General features: G+C 31.0%; 3 protein-coding genes across 3 annotated transcripts in view; 2 read left to right on the top strand and 1 right to left on the bottom strand.

Annotated features, from left to right (window-relative positions):
• Positions 1-23028, bottom strand: part of LOC115887689 — a 62289-nt gene that overhangs the window by 35453 nt on the left and 3808 nt on the right. The window lies entirely within an intron of this gene.
• Positions 10702-13294, top strand: LOC115887688 (endonuclease G, mitochondrial-like). Its single transcript, XM_030907150.1, has 5 exons — positions 10702-10857; positions 11177-11872; positions 12224-12460; positions 12523-12703; positions 12765-13294. Exons 2-5 carry the CDS (start codon positions 11289-11291, stop codon positions 12864-12866), a joined length of 1104 nt encoding a protein of 367 aa, XP_030763010.1. The 5' UTR covers positions 10702-10857; positions 11177-11288; the 3' UTR covers positions 12867-13294.
• Positions 13645-19592, top strand: LOC115887686 (raf homolog serine/threonine-protein kinase Raf). Its single transcript, XM_030907147.1, has 5 exons — positions 13645-14100; positions 14252-14795; positions 14932-15115; positions 15313-15442; positions 17457-19592. Exons 1-5 carry the CDS (start codon positions 13745-13747, stop codon positions 18466-18468), a joined length of 2226 nt encoding a protein of 741 aa, XP_030763007.1. The 5' UTR covers positions 13645-13744; the 3' UTR covers positions 18469-19592.

Genomic DNA, 23028 nt, shown 5'->3' on the forward strand with positions numbered 1-23028 from the left:
GCATGCTTGGAACATGCTAAAACGTCATATTGCCAAAAGGAATGATTCCGCCGTACCTTAAATGAATTGAAAATTGCTGCGCGCGAAACATGGGAAGCCATTCTTCAACATCTTCTGGACAACTTAATTGAGAGCATGCCACGTCACAAGGAGGCAATACAGACTATTAGTTGTGAGAAATAATTAAAATTGTTTTCAATATTTGCTGTTTAAGATGAACTTTGTTATTGTTGATTTTCACTCATTATGAAATAAAATTATAATAACAGCCTAGTTGCACTTAGATTTTTAATTTTATATTAATTAGTCGTGTAGTAAGCCAATATGTCCAAAAATATAAAAAGATCATTTTAGGTCCAAAATAAAATAAAAATATCGTTATATGCAATAATTTTTGCCATGTGTGTACTATTAGTACAATAAATAATAAACCAAAAATCTCGCCAAAAATATATACCCAACAAAAAAAAAATTGAATAAAAAGTCACGTCCCTTAAAAAATCATACGAATCACGTATCTTCCGGAAAAAATACGAAAGCATCGGAAAGAAAATCTCTCTTGACATGGAAACGCTTTAATAAGCACAATATAAAGAAAACATGAATCCGGCCGCGTAATTGTATAAAACACAAAGCTTGTGGAAAAATTATTGCCCGCTATAAATTATTTATCGGAACTTGTTCGTCCGCTACAATTTAATATTTGTAACGATAGATAAACAATGGGCAGTATCTAGGTTCTTTGTCAAAGTGCTAATTTAACCAACTCTAATGGAGTTATTTAATGCTTGACGAAATACAACATTGTGGAAAAGTTTAAAGTGGAAGTAGGACTTTTTGACTTGGTTATTTTTTAATTTTATTACCAAAAAAGAGTGGTGGTGCATGGATCATTTAAAACACTTTTAATTTAGACATTTTAAGAATAGAAAATAATACGTTCTTTCACATCACTAGAACTCATAATGAAGATTCCCTTTTCTCGATTTTAAGAAACCAAAAATCTACTCCTGTAAACCTAATGTTAGTAATTTTAAATTTTCGGTTTTCAATGTTTATCTATCTTCCTATCCTACCTTGCTACCTTTAATTTATGCTTAATCGTGTAAAAGCTAATTGTTACAAATATTTTATGTCCCCTGAACCACAAATTAATTATTGGTTATTACTCAGCCAATTGGAGCATATAAATCGCTTATCAACAACACACATTTCATTCGGTTTTCAATTTCACTTTAATTGCTATTTTTCATCCAATTTGTGACATTTTTTGGAAACTCCCAGTGGCAAACATATTCCAGTTGGAAAAGTAAAAATTCATCGCCAAAAATTACAGCCATCGCATCGTCGAAATAATAGCGAATCAAATGTCGTTTAAAATGCAATTTTAGTCTAAACAGTATGGCCGGAACTGGATAGAGATTAGTTCAAATTTGTGATTCTTTTTTCAGTTGCTTTTAATGGAAATGTAGAATCAATAGCTGATTTTCCATAAGGAAGAATTCCAAAAAGAAATGTTTGTCTCATTTTGAAAATAAATTTACTTGCAATTTTTGCGATTTTGCAAAAATATTTTTGAAAAAAAATGGGACATAACTATAAATTAAAGGCCTAATTATTTAACCACAAAGTAATCCAGACAATTGGTGTAGTTTGGACGTATCAATAAATTTAAACTTAATTTGTATATATAGTACAAGATAAATTATTGTGTTGTTGGAAATTGTTGCAACGAAAATATAATTAAACAACTTTGTCAATTTATTGTATTTTATAATTCTATTTAGATGATTATTTTTTATTTTAGTTTAATTAAAATTAAAAAATAAGGCTTTTGAAATTTGAGATCACTACGTACTATATCAGAAAATTCAAACTTCTATTTCAGTATAAGATATATTAATATTATATTCAGTATAAGAAAATACCTAGAATAAAATCTAAGAAACATTATTTTTAAAAATGAAAATATCATGTAAATTTGATGTAAAAATCGTATATTAGCAAAAGCAGAAAATGTATTTTGTTCAAACCCGAGCAATAAAATATCCTTCATTCGCATTTACATTCCCTTGAGGCATTTGAACGAAATCTTAAATCATGTTCGAAATTGTATTATTGAAATACAATCAGAAACATATATTGGAAGTAAAAATGGTTATAAGTTATAACAAGATATAGTGGAAAGGGGAAACAATTACAAGCTAAAATTGAACATACTGCACAACTATTTGAGTATGCAATAAAAAAATATATCATAATGTATTTCGCAAAAAAAAGTTTTCTTTGGAAATTCCAAATTTTTATTCATATATAAAAACCAATACTAATTGATAGATGTTATTGGTCTAATTGCATGAAATTTGGCATGTAGGTTCCTTAAGTGGTGCTATTGAACGCTAAGAAGCGATTTTCGGAAACTCATCCAGTAAAGGGGTAAAAATAGTAGTGAAATTTTGTATAAAAATTTTTAAAATCAGTCCTAGGAATATGACACTTTGCAGAAGTTCCTTAGGTGACTTAATTGAGCACTAAGGAGCGATTTTTGGAAATCCACCCACTAAAGAAGTGAAATGCGGGATGAATTTTTGTATAAAAAAATAAAATGTGTGACATGATTGAACATTGAGAAGCACCATTAAGAACCACCCTTGCATATTTTTTTTAAATCTGTTCTAGGAGGATAACATTTTACCTAGAGATTCCTTAGATGACGTAATAAAACACTAAAAACGATTTCCGGACTTTTATCCCCTAAGTGGTTGAAACTATAAAAGTTCGTATATTTTTTTAAAGTAGTGCTAGCATTATGAAAATTTGCGTTGAGTTCCTTAGATGTTCCTAATTTCAAAAATCGCTTCTGTGTATTCACTATCCCCACTTAACGGCCAAACTCTGTGCCAAATTTCATACTCGTAATGAGACAGGTTAAAACAAATGTTACCACATGTCAGTTTCAACCCTTTAAGATATGAATTTCCGAAAAGTGCTTCATAGTGTTCAATTTCGCCATTAGTACCCATTTATTTTGGTATTTGATATTGATTTAATTTGATCAAATGGTATTGATCAAAAATCAATACCATTTGGTGCTATTGATTTGGTATTCATTGGGTGAAAACCCACTAGGAAGGAAATGAACGATAAATTTTGTATAAAAATAAATTAAAATCTGTCCTACGAGCACGAAATTTTGTGGTTCCTTAAGTGGCGGAATTGAACATTAAGAAGCACTTTTCGGAAATTCATCCCTTTAGGCGGTGAAACTAGTGGTGACATTTTTTTATTTTTTCAAATCAGTTCTAGGAGTATGAAGTTTTGCAAACAGGTCTCTTAAGTGGTGTGATTGAACATTAAGATGCAATTTTCGGAAATCTTTAGAGGGTGAAATGGGGTGAAATTTCGTATAATTTTTAATTAAATCTGTCATGGAGTATGAAACTTTTCACAGAGGTCTCTTATGTAATAATGAAACTGGGTACTACACTAAAGAACTTTTCGGAAATTCATACCTTAAATTAAAGGGATGGAACGTGAAACTAGTGGTGACATTTTTTTTATTTTCTTTTAAATCTGTCCTGACTAGTATGAAATTTGGCACAGAGTTTGGCCGTTAAGTGAAAAAAGTGAGTACACAGAAGCGATTTTTGAAATTAGGGGTGAAACTTTATACAAAAATTTGTTCTAGAAGTTCTATAAAATCTGTCCTGACTAGTATGAAATTTGGCACAGAGTTTGGCCGTTAAGTGAAAAAAGTGAGTACACAGAATCGATTTTTGAAATTAGGGGTGAAAGTTCGTACAAAAATTTGTTAAAATTTGTTCTAGAATATCTGTCCTGACTAGTATGAAATTTGGCACAGAGTTTGGCCGTTAAGTGAAAAAAGTGAGTACACAGAAGCGATTTTTGAAATTAGGGGTGAAAGTTTGTATAAAAATTTGTTAAAATTTGTTCTAGATGTCCTAGAAAATCTGTCCTGACTAGTATGAAATTTGGCACAGAGTTTGGCCGTTAAGTGAAAACAGTGAGTGCACAGAAGCCATTTTTGAAGTTAGGGGTGAAAGTTTATACAAAAATTTGTTCTAGAAGTTCTATATAATCTGTCCTGACTAGTATGAAATTTGGCACAGAGTTTGGCCGTTAAGTGAAAAAAGTGAGTACACAGAATTGATTTTTGAAATTAGGGGTGCAAATTTGTACAAAAATTTGTTAAAATTTGTTCTAAAATTTCTAGAAAATCTGTCCTGACTAGTATGAAATTTGGCACAGAGTTTGGCTGTAGTAAAAAAAGTTAGTACACAGAAGCGATTTTTGAAATTAGGGGTGAAAGTTCGTACAAAAATTTGTTAAAATTTGTTCTAGAATATTTGTCCTGACTAGTATAAAATTTGGCACAGAGTTTGGCCGTAGTGAAAAAAGTGAGTACACAGAAGCGATTTTTGAAATTAGGGGTGAAAGTTCGTACAAAAATTTGTTAAAATTTGTTCTAGAATATCTGTCCTGACTAGTATGAAATTTGGCAAAGAGTTTGGCAGTTAAGTGAAAAAAGTGAGTACACAGAAGCGATTTTTGAAATTAGGGGTGAAAGTTTGTACAAAAATTTGTTCTAGAAGTTCTAGAAAATCTATCCTGACTAGGATGAAATTTGGCACAGAGTTTGGCCGTAGTGAAAAAAGTCAGTACACAGAAGCGATTTTTGAAATTAGGGGTGAAAGTTCGTACAAAAATTTGTTAAAATTTGTTCTAGAATATCTGTTCTGACTAGTATGAAATTTGGCACAGAGTTTGGCAGTTAAGTGAAAAAAGTGAGTACACAGAAGCGATTTTTGAAATTAGGGGTGAAAGATTGTACAAAAATTTGTTCTAGAAGTTCTAGAAAATCTGTCCTGACTAGTATGAAATTTGACACAGAGTTTGGCCGTAGTGAAAAAAGTGAGTACACAGAAGCGATTTTTGAAATTAGGGGTGAAAGTTCGTACAAAAATTTGTTAAAATTTGTTCTAGAATATCTGTCCTGACTAGTATGAAATTTGGCACAGAGTTTGGCAGTTAAGTGAAAAAAGTGAGTACACAGAAGCGATTTTTGAAATTAGGGGTGAAAGTTTGTACAAAAATTTGTTCTAGAAGTTCTTTCTAGATCTGTCCTGACTAGGATGAAATTTGGCAGAGAGTTTGGCCGTTAAGTGAAAAAATGAATAGGTACACAGAAGCGATTTTTGAAATTAGGGATGAAAATTTGTAAAAAAATTTGTTAAAATTTGTACAAAAATTTGTTAAAACTTGTTCTAAAAGTTCTAGACTATCTGTCCTGACTAGTATGAAATTTGGCACAGAGTTTGGCCGTTAAGTGAAAAAAGTGAGTACACAGAAGCGATTTTTGAAATTAGGGGTGAAAGTTCGTACAAAAATTTGTTAAAATTTGTTCTAGAATATCTGTCCTGACTAGTATGAAATTTGGCACAGAGTTTGGCAGTTAAGTGAAAAAAGTGAGTACACAGAAGCGATTTTTGAAATTAGGGGTGAAAGTTTGTACAAAAATTTGTTCTAGAAGTTCTTTCTAGATCTGTCCTGACTAGGATGAAATTTGGCAGAGAGTTTGGCCGTTAAGTGAAAAAATGAATAGGTACACAGAAGCGATTTTTGAAATTAGGGATGAAAATTTGTAAAAAAATTTGTTAAAATTTGTACAAAAATTTGTTAAAACTTGTTCTAAAAGTTCTAGACTATCTGTCCTGACTAGTATGAAATTTGGCACAGAGTTTGGCCGTTAAGTGAAAAAAGTGAGTACACAGAAGCGATTTTTGAAATTAGGGGTGAAAGTTTGTACAAAAATTTGTTCTAGAAGTTCTAGAAAATCTGTCCTGACTAGGATGAAATTTGGCACAGAGTTTGGCCGTAGTGAAAAAAGTGAGTACACAGAAGCGATTTTTGAAATTAGGGGTGAAAGTTCGTACAAAAATTTGTTAATATTTGTTCTAGAATATCTGTCCTGACTAGTATGAAATTTGGCACAGAGTTTGGCAGTTAAGTGAAAAAAGTGAGTACACAGAAGCGATTTTTGAAATTAGGGGTGAAAGTTTGTACAAAAATTTGTTCTAGAAGTTCTAGAAAATCTGTCCTGACTAGGATGAAATTTGGCACAGGGTTTGGCCGTAGTGAAAAAAGTGAGTACACAGAAGCGATTTTTGAAATTAGGGGTGAAAGTTCGTACAAAAATTTGTTAAAATTTGTTCTAGAATATCTGTCCTGACTAGTATGAAATTTGGCATAGAGTTTGGCAGTTAAGTAAAAAAAGTGAGTATACAGAAGCGATTTTTGAAATTAGGGGTGAAAGATTGTACAAAAATTTGTTCTAGAAGTTCTAGAAAATCTGTCCTGACTAGTATGAAATTTGGCACAAAGTTTGGCCGTAGTGAAAAAAGTGAGTACACAGAAGCGATTTTTGAAATTAGGGGTGAAAGTTCGTACAAAAATTTGTTAAAATTTGTTCTAGAATATCTGTCCTGACTAGTATGAAATTTGGCACAGAGTTTGGCAGTTAAGTGAAAAAAGTGAGTACACAGAAGCGATTTTGAAATTAGGGGTGAAAGTTTGTACAAAAATTTGTTCTAGAAGTTCTAGAAAATCTGTCCTGACTAGGATGAAATTTGGCACAGAGTTTGGCCGTAGTGAAAAAAGTGAGTACACAGAAGCGATTTTTGAAATTAGGGGTGAAAGTTCGTACAAAAATTTGTTAAAATTTGTTCTAGAATATCTGTCCTGACTAGTATGAAATTTAGCACAGAGTTTGGCCGTGAAGTGAAAAAAGTGAGTACACAGAAGCGATTTTTGAAATTAGGGGTGAAAGTTTGTACAAAAATTTGTTCTAGAAGTTCTAGAAAATCTGTCCTGACTAGGATGAAATTTGGCACAGAGTTTGGCCGTAGTGAAAAAAGTGAGTACACAGAAGCGATTTTTGAAATTAGGGGTGAAAGTTCGTACAAGAATTTGTTAAAATTTGTTCTAGAATATCTGTCCTGACTAGTATAAAATTTGGCACAGAGTTTGGCAGTTAAGTGAAAAAAGTGAGTACACAGAAGCGATTTTTGAAATTAGGGGTGAAAGTTTGTACAAAAATTTGTTCTAGAAGTTCTAGAAAATCTGTCCTGACTAGGATGAAATTTGGCACAGAGTTTGGCCGTTAAGTGAAAAATTGAATAGGTACACAGAAGCGATTTTTGAAATTAGGGGTGAAAATTTGTACAAAAATTTGTTAATATTTGTTCCAGAAGTTCTAGAAAATCTATCCTGACTAGGATGAAATTTGGCACAGAGTTTGGCCGTTAAGTGAAAAAGTGAATAGGTACACAGAAGCGATTTTTGAAATTAGGGGTGAAAGTTTGTACAAAAATTTGTTCTAGAAGTTCTAGAAAATCTGTCCTGACTAGGATGAAATTTGGCACAGAGTTTGGCCGTTAAGTGAAAAAAGTGAGTACACAGAAGCGATTTTTGAAATTAGGGGTGAAAGTTTATACAAAAATTTCTTAAAATTTGTTCTAGAAATGTTGGATATATCCCAGCAATAACGCTGAAATAATATAATAAAATAGGAAATAAATACTTTTATAACTTACGTGAAATATTTTCGAGGAAAAACTGTAAATATTTAACCCATTCAGCACAAATAATCAAAATAAGTAAGGAGGCACATTATCACAGTTTCGACTAACGATATGTTGTTATGGGTATCTGTTACGGTGTTCGGCAAAGAACAAAATGAACTAGCACACGCGACATATTAAACATAGATGATTATTATAGGTTTAGGAAAATCAAGCACGCAAAAGGGGGTGTAAGAAGACGAACCATGTGGTGCATGAAAAAGTACTTAGAGTTCAGTCTGATGGAACTTGTAGGATAACGAAGCAGTACAAAACAATATTGGAGTACCTATAGTATTGCAATGACCGTGACATTAATCATTCATTTAGTATATATACCCTAGGTAGAATTTTTTTAAAAATAAGATTTGGAAAAATTTAAAAGATTAATAAGAGAAACAGCTAAAATTTCGTATTTTTTATTCGTTCATGCATGAGTTTAATTGTACTAACTGTTTTATATAAAAAGTCATTAGGTTTGAATTGCATAAAGAGAAACTTAATGTTGACTATTCAAAAAATAAAATAATTTTACAAAAAAAAATTTCGCCGTGAGGCACACGTATAGCCCCATACTAAAATATGTTAGTATCTCAAAAACTGCGACTTTGATTTTGATGTTATTACAAATTTTGTTGCAAATATTATTCCTAATCTTAATTTGAAAATCGCGTTTCGCTAGCTACTGTAATTTTGGAGTTACGATTTTTTAAAAAAATTTTAAACCCCCTCCCATACCGCTTTACCACATCCCCACCAAAAACTAATGGCCAGATTCTCCGGTGCCACAGTATTTTTGTGTTATTTGGTTAAAATCGGTTCAGCGGTTTTTGATTATCGTGTTACAGACGGACAGACAGACAGACACCATGAAAATATTTTGTATTTATGTCCCAAATAACTCATTTTGAGTGAAATTAAAAAAACTTTTTTTGTCGATCTTAATAGCCTACCGTACCTATTGGTATGGTCGGCTAAAAAATTGTTTTACAAATAAAAGTTTATATAATGGTAATCAGGGTTCGGAAGTAGTTAATTAAGACGTAATTTACCTGATTAACTACGTGTAGTTTTTCTTAAAAAGCTACGTCTTTCCCGTTCATTAACTACATGAATAAACTAAGTTTTGATATTTTATGAATAGTTTTCCTTTGTATGAGGTGTAATGAGATAATATGATGTAAATATTATATTTAAAGCCATATTTCTTCTGTTTTCTTAAATTCATTATGTGTTTTTAAAGCTTCAACTTATTATAACCTCACCTCAAACCTTTGATATTTGAAAGTTACATACATAGGTTACATAAACTACACCCCTCTGCATAAACTACATTAACTACATTAACTACATGTAATGTAGTTTTTAAAAGTAACATGTAGTTTTCCGAACCCTGATGGTAATATATCTTACACAAAACAATATGTCATAGCCATTGCCTGGAAACTTACATGGTGAAATTTTGATAAAATAATTTAGTACACACTAAAAACACGGTATGTCGCTAGTAGTAGGAAAAATAATTTTTAGAGGTTACTAGTTTATTTGGTTGCCTGTGATATGCATATACAGGGTGTTTCCTAATTAATCTAAAAAATAAAAAATCGTTAGAAAACGAATTAAGGCGGGCTCTTAATAAGTATATTTATTTTTTTCTCGACAACCGTTTGATGAACAAGAAAAACTCAAAAGATAAATTTTGTTGAAAAAGGATGGCCAGTCAAAGAAAAAATATATTTTCTTTAAAAACCATATGTACCATTTATGTTAAGCAAAAAACCATGTGTACCATTTATGTTAAGCAAAAAAAATCGATTTTTTTTAATTTTTAACACCCTGTAGATCAGAAAGGAAGTACTTTAGACCTAATGGTTATATATAAAAATTGTTTTAATAACACATGAGGAATCACAACATAATTTTTTTAGACTAATTCCAAAACACCCTGTATATTGTCAACTTGACAATGACTGCTGATAAATCAAAAAATACCTTTTCAGTGAAAAAAGCCTGATTTTCGCAGGAAAAATTTTGATTTTTATTGAATTTGGGCCTGCGTTTGCAAATACTCGTTTGTTTTTTAATTTTCTATCTATCTAAATTTTAAATATCATAGTCAGAAATAGTTTTATTATTTATTAACTGTAAAAATGGTGTTTTCTTGTTGTGTTGCATCTTGCAAAGAAACTAACAAAACTGCAAAAATGTACGTGTTTCCAAAATACGATAAGGTATGTATCTTAGATAAAAGTAAAATATATGGTATATATTTGTTCTTTGATTTTTTTTCGTTCGCTTTAAAATCTATAAATCTCGGTCTATTCATTAGACAGCCAGTCGACTTACGATCATTTACATGAAACTCTGTAAAATAAATAAAAAAATAAATTGTAAAATATATATATTCTTATGTTTTATTAAAGTTACTCTGATATACTAATATATCAGTGCAACTTTAAAAATAAATCCTTTGAATTCAAATATAAACATAAAAAACATTTACAGCAGAAAAGGCGAAGGCGCTGGGTTAAACGTAGTCTCCACTAAAAACACGGAGGGGCGCTTTGACCCAAAATTTTACTATTAAGTTTCATATCTATCTTAATAGTAGATTATTTTCTTTTATCTATGGTCATAGCGACTTTATAGAAATTATGGTCGAAAATATTTTGTCGTGTCATCCTCTAGACGCCGATTAGAAATTTACACAAAAAATCTTTTTTCTTTAATTTTCAAATTAAAATAACGGATATTTTGGACTTAAATCGAACCCTTATAGAACATTTTATTAAATAACATAAAAAAAACTCAGATTGGATTACTAACTAGATTGGATAAGTTATGTAAAAAAAATAGCATATAAAATGTAAAAAAAGGCATTGTAAAATGCACTAGGTATTTATTTTTTATATTTTTTTATCCACCATCATATCCAGAGATCATATCCCCATCTCTAACGGACTCAAAAAATATAGCGACATCTATTGGAACTAGTCAGACTATTCCCCTTTTTACAAATTGTTACAGATCCCTGTAAGTAAAACGGTTACATAACCTATATCTCTTTGTTTATAAACAAAATTTTAAAATTTTTTTCGCTGTTTTTTGGTTTTTAACTACTCAAAATTGATATTTGATTGATATGTTGATAGAGAAATGACACAAAATAGCAAATACAAAAATTGTACACTGAATATTTGAGCGAAATAGTGAGTAGGTAGGTATTCAAGCTAAACTTAAAAATGTAAGGAATTTGGTAAAATGTTATTATTAATATGAAAAGGATAAGGTAAAAGTTATATTTTTATAAGCTAATTCTCTTTTTGCAATGCAATTTTATAGTAGAACCACATTATAGTAAAACGAGTCACACATTAATATATATTTAGGTTATTTTCTATGAATATATATGTCTGAATATTTGATTTTCTCAGAGATATAGACACCTGACACCTGTTTTCTTTGTACCATGATATAAGACACAATATATCTCCGATTTTCTGCAATTTATTTCTGTCCTTTTCCTTTTCGTCCAGCCAAAGGTCCAGTCACAGGGTCCAGTCACAGGTCCAGTCATGTCTATGGTCTATCATAACCTCAACTTTTCGAAAAATAATTAGGAAAATAAAAAGGATATTTAGAAGTATAATGGCAAATAAAAAGCTAAAAAATATTATTATAATTGGAACAGTAGCTACTACTGCTTTTGTTGCTGGCTCCTATTATAATAAGTTCTCCAATCTTCCGACGTTCAAGTTAGCCAATAAGCCAGGTTTGCCTATTTTTGGGACAGTTGCAGTAGCTAATTCGGATAATTATTATCAAATATATGAGTCCGGAAATTTCCCAGAAATGCTAAAAGAGTCTGCTGGTTATTCACAATGTCACGAAAATATTTCTTCCCAAGGAAAAACACAGCCATGGTTTTCATTATTTCAGACTGTTAATGCAGCATACCCAGTTCCAAGCGATGAAAAAGAATTGGCTTACACACCCAATGTACCATCAGAGTCGGAAAAAGAAGGAAGAATTGCCGAAATTATGAAGTATGGATTTCCTGGGATGGATAATATCAGACCATTTAAAAATTTCATCGTGAGTTATGATAGAAGAAACAGAGTGGCACATTGGGTTTTTGAGCATTTAACAGCAGACAGTATAAAAGAAAAGGATGGGGTAGATAGGTCTAAATGCGTTTTTAAACCTGATGAAGCTATTCATCCTTTATTCAGGTAAGTAGGTTGATAGTTAAATTGTAGAAATACAATATCTGTACACTAGATGCCAAACTATGTTAAGTCAAGTCCAAAATTGGCATATTTGACTCACTCCAAAAAGTGTTAGTATAATTTAAAAAACTGTTTTACATTTCATTTTAGTTCAAAATAAGTTAGTCAAATAATCGAGTAATTGGGAAATAATTTCAAAAAAGAACTTTTATTTTTCTCAAAACTGTGTTTTGTGACTTAACGTAGTTTACTTCTGCGGTACAGATATATAATATATGTCTACAAATGAAATTGTAGACATATTTTCATATTTATACAGGTATTTGATTATATTTACTAATATATGTCATGTAGGGCGGACAATACAGATTATAGAAAATCTGGGTATGACAGAGGGCATCTTGCAGCAGCTGGAAATCATAAATCTGAACAGGAACATATAACTGAGACATTTTATTTATCAAATATAGCACCACAAGTAGGAAAAGGTTTTAATAGAGACTCTTGGAATAGACTAGAAAAATATGTTCGGAAATTAACCAAATTCTACACTAATGTTTATTGCTGTACAGGCCCAATATACTTACCAAGGTAAGACATAGTTGTCATATATTTTATTTATTATATTCCATCTATATTCATGTGTGCTTTAGAAGAGAAGCTGATGGGAAACTATACGTTAAATATGAAGTGATTGGAAAAAATCATGTAGCTGTTCCAACTCATTTTTTTAAAGTTATAGTGGGTGAGACTAAAGATGGCCGCTTTGAAATGGAATCTTATGTAATGGGTAACGAGCCTATTAATAATGAAATTCCATTGGAGCATTTTCAGGTATTCATTTTATATAAAGTAAAAAAATGGTTTTTATAAAGTTAAAATATTTTATTCATAGGTTCCACCTAATACGATTGAAAAGGCAGCTGGCTTACTATTTTTTGATAACATATCTCGAAACAAACTCAGTAAAATCAATGGTAGATTAAGTGAAGATTAATAGTGAAATAAAAATATTTTTTATAATCTGACTGATGAGTAAGTTTTAACATGTATGTACTTATGTTATCTGTAAATGTTGAAAATGTAGCTGTGTAATGTTGACAATGTATTCCTAAATTTAAGCCATAATTCGCGCAAAGATGTATTTCAGTTTTATAAATCAGTTATCAGCTATTTTGTAAGTTTAAATCATTTATAGTTTTAAAAAATTGATGTATTAATGTAGTTATATACAGAACATTTGAATGAATATATTGAAATATTTTTTAAATAGAGATGTAAAAAACTATATTTAGATTTAAAACATCATAACAGAATGTATATTATAGAAATATTCCTATAGTTGTGAGTTGTGAGCTGTGATTTAGAGTTAGTCAATATTAGGTAAACGTTTAAATAGAAAATATATTATTGAATTTATACCTAGATAGCATTTTGCTTATCCTTCAATATCATTAATTAATTGATGATGTATTTTTCTGGTAAATTGTGTCAGATTGAAATAAAACTAATTGTTCTGTTATTCAGAAGGTACTTATTCAGTTATCAAAATCTATATTAATTTTTTTAAATCTCTTCAGATTCATTTTATCTGTTTAAAAATTTTTGGATGAAATCTATAGAGTTAAAAATAAAAAATAAAATCCCAGAAAAAAATATGTTACAAACCCCATGTCTATTTTTATATATGACTGGAATTTTGTCTATGGTCCTTACTTTTTTCTCCTTCCTTCTCCATCTAATAGATGGCACACTATGCAGTTGACATTGGATGACATCATCAATTGTCAAAAGAAGCAAATTGACGGCCAGTAAAACGTCAACGTCTGTGGAGGTGAAAATTGTAGAAAAAATGAAACGAACGTAAAAAGTGCTATGGCCGTTTTGCAGGAATTCGAACGATTTAATAATACGACCAAAAAATCACTGAATGGAAGTGTATTTTCTTATGCTAATGCGGCCTCACTTAGTGACACAATGTCGAGCGAAAGCGAGGAAGAAATTGTCATGGACTTACAAGAAGAGATTAAAAATATTGAAAATGTCATCAGTTTGACCAGAGCTAACATTGATGCTTTGAATGCAAAATTTGCTGATTTTCCGCTACCGCCACCAATGTATTTGAAAGAATATGACGACCTAACGTGTAAATTACACGAACTTGAAGAAAATAAACGAAAACTAACTGAACAAATGGGAAATGGAAACAACAGTTGTAGAGATTCTCACAGGTACATAGTGCTCATGTAAATATTGACTAAATAATACAGTTTCTAACGATATTATATAAACATTACTATGATACAGATGGTTAAACATTTATTTTCACACACATCAATTTTACATTTTGTAATTCATAATTTAAAAACTGTTTTTTTGCAGTGGTAGTTCAAGTAGCCAATCAATCAGAAGTCAAAATTACAGCGGTTACTCAACATTGGAGAGAGAAAAACATTATGTACAGAGTCCTCCTGAACAAGCTCCATACTTAAGACACCAGTTGCCGCAAACATCAACTCATCATACAACACCTAGATTACTAAGGGCTTTTTTACCTAATCAGCAGAGAACCAGTGTACAAATACGTGAGGGACTGACATTACGTCGAGCATTAGCGAAAGGAATGAAGTTGAGAAATCTTAGTTGTGAGATGTGTGTGGCATATCTTGGGGACGAAAATTCAACAGTTAGAATTAATTGGAACGTTGATATAAGTACTCTCGATTGTGATTTAGTGACAATTAAGATTATAGACAAGTTTCCTATTCCTACTAGTATCTCTCATAACTTTGTGAGAAAAACATTTTTTTCAATAGTGTTTTGTGAGGTGTGTAGAAAACTAGTTTTTACGGGATTTAATTGTAGGACATGCGGCTATAAGTTTCATCAAAGATGCGCTTCAGGAGTTCCTTCTTTGTGTCACCAGGTAATGATAAAGAAAACAAGTGTTTATCTAATTGAAATTTGATAATAAGATCAGTTATTATTTTTAGAAGCACTGTATTGTATATTAACCGTTGTTGAAAACTCTGGCAATAATTTTATGTGTAATTTTTAAATAGGCTAGAATGACTGATGCCTACTACAAGTACCTGTTAACTCAACCTATGGATTCTAGTGCGGGTATCCTACAAGTAGGTCAAGCTGCTTTCATCACCCGCCAGCAACCAGAAAGGCAACATTCTTCTCTAGGTCAGCAGGATAGAGCCAGCTCTGCACCAAATGTCTGCTTGAATAGTGTCAAAGGTAAATTTGGTTGCTCAGACATAAATAAATATTTATTTACTTTTCTTATCTTTGATAAAATTTAACAAAAAATGATGTTTGTTTAAAAATAATTAAGAAAGTTATAGGTTTGATTGGTGTTTTATAAAATTATTGGTTTCTACTGTAATAGTTTGTTAGGGCCAGCCTAGTTTTTATCAAATTATGATTATGTTTAGGTTCGACATTGGAAGGTGCTAGACCTTTGCCCCTTTTAGCAAAGCCTACCTCTGAACATGATTCTCCACACTGCAGAAGTACCCAAGCTTCTCCAACAGGATCCCTGCAGCCTAAACGCCCAAGAGCTAGGTATTTATTGTAATCGCAAAACATTTTCTGATGCACGTCATCAATCATATCGAGATTATTCACACTAAAGTCTACAAACCTGACTAAATGAAATTTTGGCAAAAATGTTTAAATTTGTTCTATAATTTAAGATAACGAGCAGCTCTTCATTTGACTTTATAGAGCAAATGATTGTAACAGATATTTTAGTTAGATTAAAGCTGCAAAAATTAGTTTAAACCGAATTTTATTATCGCTATGTTGGTCACATTGCGCGGTTTTCAGCAAGGTTTTCGGTTATTATTTGACAATTATCCTAATGTCAATCAGTATTTTGTATTATATTGTGTTATTGTTGCTGAATCTTAGCGAATAATTCTCGTTTTTTTTGCCTATTTTCATAGTCTTTTTAAAAATTGTACTTTTAAGCACAAACAGTTCTTTTAAAAAGTAAATTTTCCAGTTTTTGTATTGCATTTCTTGAAATTTGTGTGTTGAAAATATGCCAAAGCAGAAATATACAAATAAATTCATTTTTAGAAATTAAAAAATATACATACAAAAAACTGTAAATAGCATTGTATTGGAAAAAAATTGTAATATAGAAAATAGAATAAAATTCAAATAGAAAGGAGAATAGAATATATTACAACAATATTAACATTTATAATAACATACCTTTATAAATAAAAAACGAAGCATATCAAAATTCATCAGTTAAACTATTTTTTTTTCTAAATAAGGCTAGCAGAATTTTACAAAATTTGTAAATACATATTACATTTTTTTATTATTGTACTGGGTGACCAATTAAGAATGGACAGCTGTCTCAGAAACTACTTATGTTTAACTTAGGAAAAAGATTGTAATAAGTAAATTGGCCAAGAGAAACCGCTGGTAATTATTTTCAAATTTGAAAAATCTCCGCTTGAGGGCGCATAGTCAATCAGAAAACAGGATTTTTTATTGTAATCAACGGGATATTTCTAATTTTCTTGATATAGCGTATTTTCCACTATCTCATAAAATAAAGTGATGGGGAAGGTTGCTTTTATTAAAATAAGGATAACTCTGGTTTAGGTTAGCTGATTTAAACAAACTAGGGCTCGTTTAAGAGAGCCTTGCTTCCCTAATGATTGCCAGTATAAATTGTGTTTCCATAGGTGTTTTTGTGGTATGTAGCTAGAGGGCGCTGTTTGACATCATAACAGATATTGCGCTTTTGCATAAAAACTGAATAAGAGGTTATTAAGTTAAAAAATTTAAATAGCCATATTTAGAAAAAAATTGTTTATTTAATTTTGATATGCTTTATGTTTTTTTTTATGTTTAAAGGTATGTTATTATGAATGTGGCACACACACATCACATTATTAATCCAGCGGAGACTAATTGTTAGCAGTTATGTTTACTGATGAACAAATTTGCAAAACGAACAAAAAAATCCTTAACGTTTCGGAAAGTTTATCTCCTTCCGTCGTTTGAAGCAAAAAAATACAAAGAATAAAGAAAAAACTATTTAAAATACATACCTAAATGCAACTATTCGAGAACATTTTAGTTTTTTTAAACAGATACGTCTACAAAAACCGTTGACGTTCTGTTAAAATGACATTATCAATACGGATCACCCTGTATAATATTGGTTTCAATATGGCTGACCCCAGCGAGACATTGTTAAAAATATTTAAAATCAGTTATTTCTGTACTATAAGTATATATAAGTTTATAAATATTCAATATGAAGAAACAAAATATACAAAATTAAATTTGATTTCACATCTGATTTACAGGATGATTTGTTGATAAGTTAGAACATTTAGTTATTCTTCAAATCATTTATTGAATAAAAAATAGTGCCCACGACAAGTTTGCAACAATATTTTTTTGGAAAAGTTAACTGTAATCAGTTGAGCATGTCCAATAGCAAAAAAAATACAACTAGCTTAAGAATTTCTTGTTGGAATATTTTACATCACATAGGAAATGTTGTAATGTCAGGATTTTATACAAATAGCGCATATTTTTGTTACAGATCGGCAGATGAAAGTAAGCCGCTGCTCGCTCCCCGAGAAAGCATCGAGGATTGGGAAATACCCGCAGACGAGATACTGGTCGGAGCCCGAGTAGGCAGCGGATCCTTTGGGACGGTGTACAAAGCCCACTGGCACGGCCCAGTCGCCGTAAAGACTCTAAACGTAAAAATTCCCACCGCGGCTCAACTACAAGCGTTCAAAAACGAAGTAGCTGTTCTACGCAAAACGCGCCACGTGAATATCCTCTTGTTCATGGGGTGCGTGAGCAAACCCCAGTTAGCCATTGTAACGCAATGGTGCGACGGAAGTAGTTTATACAAACACCTCCACATTGTTGAAACAAAATTCTTACTATTCACACTTATTGAAATCCAGAGGCAAATCGCCCAAGGAATGGAATACCTCCACGCGAAAAATATCATTCATAGAGACTTGAAATCGAACAATATATTTTTACACGACGATTTAACGGTGAAAATCGGAGATTTTGGTCTAGCCACGGCCAAGATTCGATGGTCGGGATCGCAACAGTTCCATCAGCCTACCGGGTCCATTTTGTGGATGGCGCCAGAAGTAATAAGGATGCAGGAAGATAGTCCTTATAGTTTTCAGAGTGACGTATACGCTTTTGGTATTGTTATGTTCGAAATGTTGGCCGGACAATTACCGTATTCGAAAATCAATAACAAAGATCAAATTCTGTTTATGGTCGGTAGGGGACGATTAACACCGGATTTGACGTTGTTACGAAACGACACACCCAACGCTCTACGACGCTTATTAGAACAATGCATCATGTTTAAACGCGACGAAAGGCCTCTTTTTAGTCACATATTCTCGTCCTTGGAAAACCTTCTTAGAAATCAACCGAAAATAAGCAGATCGGCTTCGGAACCAAACATGAATCGTACTACTCTTTCGGACGATTTCACGTACAACTGTCAAAGCCCCAACACACCTTCAACTTATAACAGTAATTTCTTGTTTTACGATGCAATGGGCAACATTTAAGAATATAATTAATTGTTAGATATTATATTGTTCTTAGAGTTTTGACTATCTTGCCTCGTGTTGAAGGGTAGCTATTGTACGTGTAAGACACTTTTACGATGTTATATCAACGCCTTCTCTTAAATGTTTTCGTGTGCATTTAATACCATTAGTAAGAAATAGTAGCTGTGGTGATAAAATTTTTGAGTTAAAGGTTACCTGGAAGAAATAACAATATTAGGTAGATAAGTACATGATGTATATTGACACAGAATTTACACAACATGTTTTAAATTAATGCAAGTATTGTGAGATAATTCAATAAACTTTTTTTTATTGTTCAAACACCAATTCATCTTATATTGTGAGAAAAATCTTTCAGTTTACTCAATGTTTTGTGATGTCTAGAATTGTCCTTATTGTATGCTTTATTATGTAAATATTTTTTATTTAAAAAATTGAAGTTCAGTAAAGTCTACTGTACTTTTTTTATTTGAAAGTGTGACATTACGCATAAATAAATATTTTTTATTCATTATACCGCTGTATTTGCATTAACATTTACGCTTATCGAAATCCAGAGGTCGCAGAAAAAATTGAAAAATATCACAGAGACTTGAAATCAAACAGCATATTTTTGCATGACGATTTAACGGTCAAAATCGGAGATTTCGGTCTAGCCACAGCCAAGATTCGATGGTCGGGATCGCAACAGTTTCATCGGCCTACCGGGTCCATTTTGTGAAAGGCGCCGGAAGTGACAAGGATGCAGGAAGATAGTCCTTATAGTTTTCAGAGTGACATATACGCTTTTGGTATTGTTATGTTTGAAATGTTGGCCGGACAATTACCGTATTCGAAAATCAATAACAAAGATCAAATTCTGTTTATGGTCGGTAGAGGCCGTTTAACGCCGGACTTGACGTTGTTACGAAACGACACACCCAACGCTCTACGACGCTTATTAGAACAATGCATCATGTTTAAACGCGACGAAAGGCCTCTTTTTAGTCACATATTCTCGTCCTTGGAAAACCTTCTTAGAAATCAACCGAAAATAAGCAGATCGGCTTCGGAACCAAACATGAATCGTACTACTCTTTCGGACGACTTCACGTACAACTGTCAAAGCCCTAACACACCGTCAACTTTTAACAGTAATTTCTTGTTTTACAATGCAATGGGCAACATTTAAGAATATAATTAATTATTGTTAGATATTATTGTTCTTAGAGTTTTGACTATCTTGCCTCGTGTTGAAGGGTAGCTATTGTACGTGTAAGACATTTTTACGATGTTATATCAATGCCTTCTCTTAAATGTTTTCGTGTGCATTTAATACCATTAGTAAGAAATGGTAGCTGTGGTCATAAAATTTTTGAGTTAAAGGTTACCTGGAAGAAATAACAATATTAGGTAGATAAGTACATAATGTATATTGACAGAATTTACACATGTTTTAAATTAATGCAAGTATTGTGAGATAATTCAATAAACTTTTTTTTATTGTTCAAACACCAATTCATCTTATATTGTGAGAAAAATCTTTCAGTTTATACAATGTTTCGTGATATCTAGAATTGTCCTTATTGTATGCTTTATTATGTAAATATTATGTATCGAAAAATTGAATTCCGGTACAGTCTACTGTACTTTTTTTATTTAAAAGTGTGACATTACGCATAAATAAATATTTTTTATTCATTATACCATTGTATTTGCATTAGTTTTTCGCTTATCGAAATCCAGAGATAAATCGCAAAAAAACTTGAAAAATAGTCACTGAGACTTGAAAGTGAACAGCATATTTTTACATGACGATTTAACGGTGAAATGTGGTAAAAAACGGTGGTCAGTGCTGACTGCTAACACATCGTCAGCTAGAATATTTTTCAAAACTACTGTGCAAGCAATACTTATGAATATAAAGATATCATTATTGTTCATAGAGCTTTCACTATCTTGCCCTCGTGTTGAAGGGTAGCTATTGTATGTGTAAGACACTTTTCTGATGTTATATCAATGCATTCTCTTAAATGTTTTTCTCTACATTGAACACCATCAGTCAGAAAATAGTACCTGTGTTGATAAAAGTTTTGAGCAAATGGTTACCGGTAGGAAATATCAATATTAAATAAGTAAATCATGTATATTGACACTAAATTTACACAATGTACATATTTTAAAGCAAGGCAAAGATTGTGAGATTCAATAAACTTTTTTTTATTGTTCAAACACCAAGTCATCTTAGGTATATATTGTCACAAAATGCGTATTTTAGTTTACACATGGTTTAAGTGATGTTTATAAGAACAATTTATGTTTTATTATGTATAGTTTTTTTTAAGTTTATTTCAGTTGAGTCAATTGTACTGTTTTTTTTAATCTGCAAGGTTGGCATTAAGCCTCATAATAAAATATTTATTTTTAATTATACCGCAGCAACTTAACTGACATTTCTTAATTAGATGTTAATAATAAGATATTTGTATGTACTTAAATCTTTTGTTTAATGAAGATATTTTGTAATATTTAAATTGATGACTGCGTTGCAAAAGGTTACTATATGCAATATTACATTTTTTTTCTTTATGTTTCAGTGCAGAAATACAGCAAAATGTGTAAAAACTTGATAAAGTTAAATAATTTTAGCTGCAAGATAATACGGTTTATAACTTTTCTAATGAACAATGCACAAAACATAATATATATTTTTTTAATTTGTGTGGCCAATGTTAAAGCCCTTCAATTTCAGTTCAGAGTATAGAGGAATTATTGAAATTGGGAGAATCTTTACACTTAATTAAAAGATAATAATTATTCAAAAACAGAATAGAAGAAAAAAAGAAAATTCTTTGATTACCGATTACTATAATTATTGTGATTACCATCAGTGATTAATTCACAGGAAAATTATTGTATTTTCTGTCATTTTTTGGATGTCTATCGAATATTTCGAGTCGCTGCGCGCTGGACAGACTATAGCTGTGCATTTCGGTTCATAATAGATAAATAATTTTTATGAGAAATTAAATTAAGGTCTCTTTAACTTTCAACGCTACTAAACCGCATGCAGCATGCAGCTTATTCATAAAGTTTGTTTGATTATTTGATTACAAAGTATAAAGCTATGAGAATAATAATAAATAGTTGAAGCGATCATTATAATAATATTAATGAATTTTATATTTTTCTTCATAATTACTTCAAATTCAAATTCAAATTTCTTTATTAGACCCCATTAAGTTTTACAAAATAATATTAGTATTAATAAATGTGTGTCTAAAGGGATCGCGCCGCGATTAAAAAACCGATACAATGGCACAAAGTGCCAGAGTGGTGCGACCCCAAATACAAAATAGAAATAAATTAAATTACAAAAATAAACAGAATTAAAAAAATTAAAATTATATAAAAAAGTGAAAATATAATTTTATCAGGGATGAGCGGAGATAAGCAGAGAGGCATAATGAAACAGTGTAAAAACCGGAACAGCAACCAATGACGGGCATATCAGAAGAACAAGATCTCACAAATCAGTCGAAGAAATTATAATATTTACGAATTTAGTAAATGATTTTTAATTTGTTTTTTATAATCTGTAAAGGATTGAAATTTAAAGTTATTAGAAATATTATTCCACAAATGTGGCGCTATGAAACTGAAAGATTTTTGGAAGTGAGCTGTTCGGTGTTGAGGAATTTTAAAATAATGCACTTGTCTAGTCGAATGATCATGGTCAACGTAGTGAAACAATGAGAACAAATAGGGAGGCTGCTCTGTAGTTAAAATTCGATAAATGAATGTCATTAAATGAAATTGTCGTCTGTTAGTCATGGATAAAATAGATAAATTTTTAAGATGTGGCGTTATATGATCTCTAAAAGGAATGTTAAAAGAAAACCGTAGACACGAATTTTGAAGTATTTGGATTTTTCTAGAGAATCTAGCGTTTATGGATGTACCATAAACAACATCGCCATAATCAAATAAAGATAAAATAAGTGTGTCACATAATTGATACTTAGTCTTTGATGGTATATATTTCTTAAGAGACGAAAAATTCTTCAACCGTATATAAGCAGCCTTTAATTTAGTAGTTATATGTGCCTGAAATGAAAGCTTCGAATCAAAATAAACTCCAAGATTTTTAGTCTCTGTAACAATGGGTATCGCAACATTATCTATATGGATATTCATGTTACCAGCCGTATTTGTAATTTTGTTTATATCACTACCAAATACTATAACACAAGCACTATATACTTGCAATGATAATGCACATGATTAATGTAAATTAATAATATACGCACATATCGCACTTGTTATATAAAATAATAAGGATCACCCAAGTTGTTGATTTGAGACAGATCAGGGACAGACGAAGAGATAACTATTTTTACTGTATTTTTTGAAATGAAAGCCAATAACTCTCTGTTATAATATACCGACTTAAATATTTGATGAAACAATAAAAGTGAGAGATAAAAAATAAAAAAATAAAGAGATTGTTACATAGAAATATTGTCTGTTGAGAAGTGAAATTGATTAATAGAACTTGATTAATAGACTTCTTAATTA

This window comes from Sitophilus oryzae, unplaced genomic scaffold (genome assembly GCF_002938485.1).
Source record: "Sitophilus oryzae breed Bouriz unplaced genomic scaffold, Soryzae_2.0 scaffold_60_pilon_pilon, whole genome shotgun sequence".
Lineage (NCBI taxonomy): Eukaryota > Metazoa > Arthropoda > Insecta > Coleoptera > Curculionidae > Sitophilus > Sitophilus oryzae.